This window comes from Coloeus monedula, assembly GCF_965178545.1.
Source record: "Coloeus monedula genome assembly, chromosome: 15".
NCBI classification, from domain to species: Eukaryota; Metazoa; Chordata; class Aves; order Passeriformes; family Corvidae; genus Coloeus; species Coloeus monedula.
Window position 1 is genome coordinate 2,336,554 of NC_138795.1, and position 8,541 is coordinate 2,345,094.

Consider the following 8,541-nt stretch of genomic DNA (forward strand, 5'->3'; position numbering starts at 1 on the left):
CTCCTGGAGCTCTGGCAGCCTCGGGGCCGTGCCCATTCCCTGGGGAGCCTGGGCAGTGCCCAGCACCCTCTGGGGGAAGAACCTTTCCTGATCTCCAACCTAAACCTCCCTGGCACAGCTCCAGCCATTCCCTGGGTGCTGTCCCTGTCACAGAGAGAAGACTGGACGTGCCTTTGGGACTGCAAACAATTGGTATAATTTTGAAGTTATTTATCACCCCAAAATCCCTTAAACACATCTCTGCAATCATCAAGATTTCATTGCAGAAGACAGAAAAGGACAGAAGTTTCCAGTTGGTCTGCAAGTACCACAGAGTATCAGGACAGACTGTTAAGAGTTAATGCATATCTGTAATTTATATCCTCCCTAAATTAGAAAACCCTGGCATTGAAACCACATGGTGCTATGACCCAGCTGCCAATTAACAAAACCTTAACAAGGTTTGAAAGAAGAACAAGATACTGATGTGTGAAAATTCTACCATAGATCATATTTGGACAAGAATTTCGAGAATATACTGAAAATAAAACACTTCTTCCCAGTGTGTAAAAGACCTGAAAAAAGCCATCATTAGCCATCTCTACCACAACTGCTGGAGAACAAAAAAACCTCCTTTCAAATAAAATTAAATTATATCAGAAATTAGAAGTCTAAAAATGACACTGTAGTTTATTATTTTAGTACAGGTGGGAGTTACATTTGGCTCTTTTGACTGTAATTCAAAAAAATATGCCGAGTAGTAAGAACCTGTTCATTTGCAGCCAACTGGTTACTGAGTTAGAAGGTAACTACATCACATCAGAGTCCTCTGGGAGATTATTTTTAAACCTGGCCTATAGTTTAGGGATGAAAATGTATTAATATGAGAGGGGCTGGTGTCGTACAGAACCGTTTGATGAGAAACGCAGCATTTTCCGTGGCCCTCGTGATAGCCCAATGTGGTATAGACAATGAGGAGACTGGAATGACCTGGCTGATGAAATTACTGTTCCTACAGCCCTGACTCACCCAGTCTGAGCATCAACCAAAACCTGCGTGAGATCTAACGGGGTTCCTGGTGCCCACTGTGCTTCATCCCCTTCCCAGTCACCGAGAACATCCACGAGCATATTCTCTGCTGGCTCTCAGAACACCTCCAAACTCCAAACCGGCAGCACATCATTGCTGAACGCCCACCTGGAGCTCACCCACAGCTCCCCTGTGCCAGGAGGGGAGCTGGAAGCTGCCCACGGTGTCTGATCTCACCCCCTCCCCTGCGTGCCAGGGCTGCGAGGGGAAGCCCAGAGCGAGTCATCAGGAAACGCATGCAAATGCTCCAGCTTGAGAACCCCACTCAGGAAACCCCCAGCCCAACCTCCCCGGGCCCTCAGCCACCCTTCAGCCCCTCGCTTGTGGCTCAGCACACCCAGCCTGGCACTGCCAGGGGGGAGAGCAGCCCCAGAGGGCGGCTACCAAACCCTGGGAATGAAAACTTCCACGGCAAGGGAAGAAAATCAAACCCGCACCTGAAGGACAGGCTGCTCACGCCATGCAAGGACTAAACCCAAATCTTTCTGCCCTGGTTTTGACCATTTTTCTTACAACAACAGAGCCAACTTGCTCTGTGCCAGACTAACAGTGTCAGGTCCAGGTAGGACCTCGGCACTGCTCTCCAGACAGGCACAGGCTTGTACAACTGCACTTCCAAAATGGGAAACAGCTCCCAAAACCAGGAATCCTTCACCCAGCCCAGCAGCAGAGCAGTTCAGCTGCTTGCCCTCAGGTACCTGGGTTCATCCCTTGCAGGTTGTGCTCAGGGTTCAGGTCAAAGTCCCCACAGCAATGCCAGAAAATTCTGCTTGTCCCCAGTCTCTCCTTTAATACCTTGGTTGCATTTAACCTTTCACACCCCTGATGGATGCTAACAGGGCCCACCTTGGCCATGCCACTCCTGGATTGCCAGCCCCCATCAGCTGTGGCCTCTGGCTCTGCCCTGGAGTAAACAGAGTGTAGTGGGCAGCCACACACAGCAGGAAGCTCAGAGCTGTCCTTTCAGCAGGAGTGGATTTGCACCTGTGTTTTAGCTGTGTTCCCAAGCTCCCTCCAGCCTTGGATGGCAGCAGATTTGGGGAAGCCAAAGCCCTGGGCAGAGTCTCCCTAGCTGCTCGGTGCCTATCACAGACATTGCTGCTGGCCCAGCAAACGGATAAGAAAGAGGTTTAGATGGAGTTTGAGGTGTCGTGATTTCTCACCACGCTGTGACAGTCACACACCGCAACCTCTTCTCCTTCCCCATCCCGCTGTGCCCCTGTGGAGCTGTGGAATGGGCTGCACTTAAACACCAGCTCCAGACAACTCTCAGTGCCCTTTCTGCTACCCTGGAGCCAGGCAGAGGAAAAAACCCAGGTGGTAACCGGGCCAACAAGATTTGCCTGTGTGTGAACTGGATGTAATGTTCTTTTTGTTCATGGCATCACACGTCCTTGTGGCCCTGCGAGTCTGATCCTGGGGTGACTAATTCAGGACAGTCCCTAAGCCTGAGTACACCCTGCACCTCTCCAGCGCTGATTACAAAAGGCAAAAGCTTTGAGACAAGGGGATTACCCAAGACACGTCTAATCCGGGGCTCTGGGTCTGTTTGTCATGTGATATCTGGGTAGGCTGTATCCCCCTGGGTCCTGCATCCTGCCGGGGGGATTACACAGGGCTCCTGTGCTGCGTCCCCGTGTGGGCTGGCCAGGGACAGCCCTGGGCTGTGGGGACACGTCCGTGGGTGCTGTGCTAAGTGCTGCCATGACTTGTGTTCTCTTTGGGGTGTCATTGCCCAAGCTCTGGCATTTTGGGGACCCGAAATGTGTGTCCCCATCCTTGCTCTGCACAGCACAACAATGGCCATTGTTTGCCTTCGGGGCGGGTGAGCAGCCTCTGGTTTGGGAAGAACAAAGCCCGGAGCCAGTTCCTGCAAACACAAAACATGCCTTTTTATCTCTTCGTGACAAATTGGTTTGTCAGCAGCAGGAAGTGATGTTACTGCCGTCCTCACCGAGGGGAAACTCCTCGTGGTTTCCATGGGGATGTATGCAACCGGAGAGCTACAGATTTATATAAACTGAAAGCCCCGCACACGCCTGCTGTGTGCCGGGATTCTGGGGGCTGGATACGAGGGGATGGTCTCAGCTGAGTCCTGCTAGCACGGGGGGACAGCCAGCTCATGTTGGAGCCAGAGGAATGGGAGTTCGAAGCCCCAAACCCGGGTGAACTGCGTGCTTTGATATTCCAATCAAACAAAGCAGCAGAGCTGGGAGAATAAAGAAGGGGTGAGAAGTAAAGATTCTTCCACAAAGTTCAGCCCAGCTGTGCCACCAAGGCATCCTCCTCCTCTGCCCCACACCTTGCCAGCCATCCTGCTCCTTCCCCACTGCTCCCAGCGAACCCCCCAGCTGATCCCACCCATCTCCCCAAAACTGTCCCACTGAGACGACATTTGGCAGTCTCGCTCTGATCTCTCTTTCCCCCTTTCCCTCCCCTTTACACCGGGAGCCGTTTGGGATCTGGGTGCCATCCCATCCACAAGAAGTTTGCAGGAGTCTGAGGCTCTGGGCAGCGTCAGAGTCGGATTACAGGGAACAGCAGAAGGATCCCGATAAAGACTTGGAAAAGGGCACCGGGTGCGGGAGCCCGAAGCGCAGGTGGGTGGCTCGCAGGGAGCGCAGCCCCGCAGCCCCGGCTGGCTGCTCACAGCCGGCTTTGTGCTGAAGCAGCTCTCTTTTGCACCCCTCTGTCAGGTGCCTGCTTAGGTTATAAAAGCTGATCTGCTGCCAGGTAATGAGTTTTATTGTTCCAAGAAACACATAAACAAGCTCCAGCGGCTGACAGGGAGCGGATTTCTGTTTGAATTGCGATTAACAGGCAGGATTTTTTTTATCAGTGGCATGGCCAGGGCTGCCAAGGTTGTATTTTTCCACTGAACAAACTCTGCTTTGCTTTGAAGGTGAAAGTTTGTTCCACCCTTTACTGCAGGTGTAAAAAGGCTCACATACTCAGAGACAGTCTTGCATGCTTAATCAGGACAGCAGTGGCAGGTCCGACGTGCCAAGGGATTTTCCATGGACAAAGGGGTTTTGCAGGATTTGCAGCACGGGACAGGTTTGGGGGAGGATATTCACTTTGAGGTTCAGGTACACTTGAGGAAAGTAAGAGTTTCTAACTTCTCAGTGCCCAGGGATCTCTCCTCCTTTTAGCTGCTCCATTTTTTTTTATCCCTCGGTGTCAGGTTGAAAGTCGGTGACGGCTGACGCGAGGTGCTGACGACAGAGCTGCTTCGGAGGGGCAGCTCACGTGGAAGAACTTCAGAGGCAGCAGTGCATCATCCTGTCCTTCAAGGGCACCTTCTCCCAGGAGAAGAGTCCCGGATTTTAGCACCATTAATACCCCAGCTAACTTGCAGGATTGCAGCAGGAGTTTGTGGCACTTTGCTCATCTTGCTACGTGACGAGAGCACAGCTGCTTTGTGCTCACAAAAACCTTCATCTACAAACGTAAGACCACAACTGCTTAAATTCCTTGATTTTAGTCATAACCTGCTGCGTGTGCCCAAGCAAAACCACTTTTGATGAGGCAAAGGTTGGATCTGACTCTTTGAGCATCAGATATGCAAGGACTGGTGGCTCCCTTCTGGAATGAATATGGGAAACCCAGAGTGCTCCTGCTCCCTCAGCATCCCTCTCCCTGGTACCAGCATTACCCTGCCTAGGAAATCAAGCCTCCAGCTGCATCCCACACCCATCAGCTTCCCTGGGAAGGGGTTATCACAGCAGGGATGCTGTCCTGCCCCACAGAGCCCATGAGAGGTGCAGTTCTGTCCCAGGACCCAGCGTTAACCCTGCACCCTTTGCTGCCCATCACCCTCCAGCTCCTGCCAGGCTTTGGCTGTGCTCCATCAACTCTCCTCATTGCCTCAACAGAAACACCAGATCCAAGCCACTCTAGTGATTATCTCCAGCAGGAAAGAATTTATTTGGGTCTGGGTAAGAAAAATCGGTGACTTGCCAGTTACCTGATCCCTTGTCATGCCCCGATTTGTTTACAGAGACAGCCCAGCCAGCCAAATACTTCACTCCAGGCACCAGAGGCAGTTTGAGTTCCAAAAAGCATTTAGGGAGGTGGGACAGAAAAACACTTTTTGAGTTTGTGCCAAGCCTTAGAGATCTGTTACTAACAGGTTAATTTTTAGACTTAACCTTTCAAGCATTGAAAGTAAACAAGGAATAAGGAAGCTTATTCCTCCTTCTTAGGAGAAGGACTATTTTAAATTCACTGTAGCCCAGTGCCCAAGTCTCAGCTGGTTCCAACTGTTAGAGCCATCAGGGCAGCCAAATCCACTCCCAGCTGAGAAACCAGCCTTGGCTCGCTGCCACTGCACACAATTACATGGCAACAAAGAGAAGCTCAGGTTAAGAACGTGCAGTCATTTCTAGTCAATTATGCTGTTTAAACCCATTTTTCTCAGCCAAGACCCGAGGCCAGCAGAGTTGAAAATTACAGCTCTTCACCCTGGAGCTTCCACATGAGTTTTGGGAGTGTGAAAAGGCAGTATTTTAAAAGAATATATAATCCAGGTCAATAGAAATATCATAATTTATTCTGTTTGTATAAAAAAAGTTATAATCATGTAACAAAACTATGTCTTCATAAGAAGAAATATATTATTTCACATCATAAATAAATCAGCAAACATACAACTCTTGGCAACTCAAAAAAAGCACTCGCCTGGTGCTTTCACGTCAGTGCTTGGGAAACAAGAAGAGCTGACAGATATACACACACACAGGATTATAGTACCAAAAAATACTGAGGTATTTGGTTTCTCTAGAAATGAAACTTTACGTTTGTGAAGGCAAAAAAAAAAAAACCAAGAACAAAAAAACCCAACAACAATGCACTAATATAAAAATAAATAAATAGGACTGTCATATAAAAGGGGACAGCATCAGTGTTGCTCAAAGTGTCGAGGAATGGGAATACTGGTGAGCATGCTACTAAACATGGAGCAGGCTTAGGACAGACAGAAGACAAGGAGGGACAGCTCAGGAAGAGCCAGTGTCCTTTGATCTCTGTGTAGGCATCCAGATATTTGCTCGAGCAGTCAGAAACACCTGGTTTCTCTGGCATTGGGTGAGCTCCTCTCCATTTACGACACCGTTCTGGGACACGCGAATGACTCCCCACAAAACACAAGTGACACTGTCCCTGTAGTTATTGCACTTCTGAGACAGCAAGTCTGAGTCCTGGCAACATTTTTCACCTGCTTTTTCAGCAGCTGGGGGAAGTAGTGATGGGGCTCTGAAGGTAGTTCAAAGCACTGGATGTGGTGTGAACTGGGATGGAGACAGGGAAGTTGAAGACCGTGGTGGTCGATGCCCCTCTGTCCAACACTGCCATCGCAGGGCTCCCAGCTTCTGCTGAGCAGTTGGGGGCCAGGACCTGCGACTCAAATTGAAGCAGCTGCCCCATGAAGCTGAAATTCGGGGAGATGATGCTTCTCCTCTGCTTGACAAACTCGAAGGCTTCATCCAGTTTGACTCTGTTGGTCCTCATGAGGTAAGCGAGGCAGATGGTTGCTGAGCGGGAAATGCCAGCCTGGCAGTGCACAAAGACCCTTCCTCCATCATTCTTCACAGAGTCTGAAAGAATCAAAGCACACAGTTAGCAAACAAGTCCCACTGCTTTCCATAGGGAAAAGCACAGCCTGCTGTTTACATTTCTTTAATCCATCCCTTCCTTAGCCTAATAGGTGCACCCGGAGCTTTTGAGACAAAGGGAGTCTTTGTCTTGAGGAAAGCAGCTATTTTCACTCTGGGCTCCAATTCCAATTATACTAATAGCTCCTCCAGGTCACTGTAGCAGTTTTGCAAGATTACTTTAATACTGATCCGCTTAAATTCACTCTTTTCTGAAAGACCAGTGCCTCTTGAATCAAGATTTCAAACAGCTTTACGAAGCTAAGATTATGCCTGTGAGTAGAATTAAATTAATGGAAATGTTCCCCAAGTGTATCTTCCCAGTGGAATGTTATTCCCCAGTTCCAAGGGCAGGTTTTACTGGGGGAAAACTATGCCAAAAATCACTTCCTAGGGGGACATCAACCCAGAAAAAGAACGGACTGTAAAGAGAGCTCGTTTACCGATGAAATCGATCGCCTCGTTGAACCAGGAGCTGATATCTGCCTTGTGGTTGTCCTCCACGGGGATACTTTTATACTGGTAGTGCCCTTCGAAGTGGTTGGGGCAGTTGGCCGAGACATTGATCAACGCCGTGATCCCCAAAGCGTCCAGCATGTCCTTGCGGGAGGCGTGATAGGCGCTTCCCAAGTACAGGAACGGCAGGATTTCCACGGGCCCGCCCTGCAACACAGAGGAACAGCACCGGTCAACCCCCGCCCGGTGCTCCTCGGCAGCGCCCGCTCCGCTCCCCGCGGCGGCTCCGCCCGCTCCCCCCGGCGCTCACCTGGTCGTAGAGCGGGGTCCCGCAGGAGCTGCAGCCCGAATCGGCGCTGCCGGGCGCGGGGCTGGCGCTCAGGGGCAGGCTGAGCCCGGCGGGGGCGGCCGGCTTGGTGCAGAGCTCGGAGCAGGCGGACGCGAAGGCTTCGTAACCTCCTGCGGGGGCAGAGCGGAGAGAGGCGCGCCGGGTGAGCGCCGCGCGGCCGGGGGGCGAGCGGGACGGCCCGGCCCGGCTCCCCCGTCCCCTCCGGCGCCCGCGGGGCCACTCACCCTTGAGGAAGCAGATGCGGGCGCCACGGGCCTCCCTGCAGAGGGTGCCGAGCGCCAGCAGCATGGTGCTGTCACGCTTGGGCACTTCTAGGTCGGCGCTGCGCTCGTCCAGCAGCACCACGGTGTGGAAGAGCCCCTGGCGCAGGCGGGCGCGGAGCTCCTCGTTGGGCACGACGTGCTCCAGCGCCAGCGCGCCCTTGGCGCGGCGCCGCACGATGGTGCTGAGGCGGACGTTGCAGGAGCCGCGGATGTGCGCGGCGTTGAAGGAGAAGAAGGAGCGGCAGTCGAGGACGAGGCACTGCGCGCCGCGCTCCTGCAGCAGCCCCCGCAGCGCCTCGCACTCCAGCGCGCACACCCGCAGGTTCACCATGGCTGGGCAGCGAAGGGAAAGAGGGCAGGGCAGTGTCCGCGGAGGTGCCGCTGTCCCCGAGTGTCCCGGTGTCCTGGCCGCGCTCGGCCGCTCCCGCCTTTATATGGGAGCCGCGCCGGCGGGCCGGCGTTTTCTCAATGGGGCCGCGTCACGTGGTGTGAATGGGGAGGGCCCGCCGCGCTGGGTGACGTCACCCTGGCCGCGCGCCAGCGCGGGGCGCGCCCGGCCCCGCCGGCGTGACGTCATGCTGGCCGCGGGGCGGCCGCGGAGCGCGCGCGGGCACGGGGGCGCGCACGGGTCCGTGTGTGTGTGTGTGAGTGTGAGACCCCCGTGTACACACCCACACACCCACACACCCACACACCCACACACCCACACACCCACACACCCACACACCCATACACACACCCACACACACACACA

The 8,541-nt window shown here is 53.0% G+C and overlaps 1 protein-coding gene across 2 annotated transcripts; it reads right to left on the bottom strand.

Moving 5' to 3' along the window:
* Positions 1–5,598: 5,598 nt before the first annotated feature.
* On the bottom strand, positions 5,599–8,181 carry DUSP1 (dual specificity phosphatase 1). Of its 2 annotated transcripts, XM_082291231.1 has the most exons (4): positions 7,749–8,181; positions 7,486–7,634; positions 7,163–7,382; positions 5,599–6,662 (listed from the first exon to the last, which is right to left on the bottom strand). In XM_082291231.1, exons 1-4 carry the CDS (start codon positions 8,116–8,118, stop codon positions 6,292–6,294), a joined length of 1,110 nt encoding a protein of 369 aa, XP_082147357.1. In that variant the 5' UTR covers positions 8,119–8,181; the 3' UTR covers positions 5,599–6,291. The 2 variants fall into 2 exon arrangements, with proteins under 2 accessions (XP_082147357.1, XP_082147356.1); XM_082291230.1 differs by having other exon boundaries at positions 7,486–8,181.
* Between the last annotated feature and the right edge of the window lie 360 nt (positions 8,182–8,541).

Coding starts and splice junctions, on each gene's coding strand:
- DUSP1 (XM_082291230.1), bottom strand. CDS start 8,118: ATGGTGAACCTGCGGGTGTGCGCGCTGGAGTGCGAGGCGCTGCGGGGG. Junction 7,383..7,485: donor GGACCCCGCTCTACGACCAG/GTGAGCGCCGGG, acceptor TCTGTGTTGCAG/GGCGGGCCCGTGGAAATCCT. Junction 6,663..7,162: donor CGAGGCGATCGATTTCATCG/GTAAACGAGCTC, acceptor TGATTCTTTCAG/ACTCTGTGAAGAATGATGGA.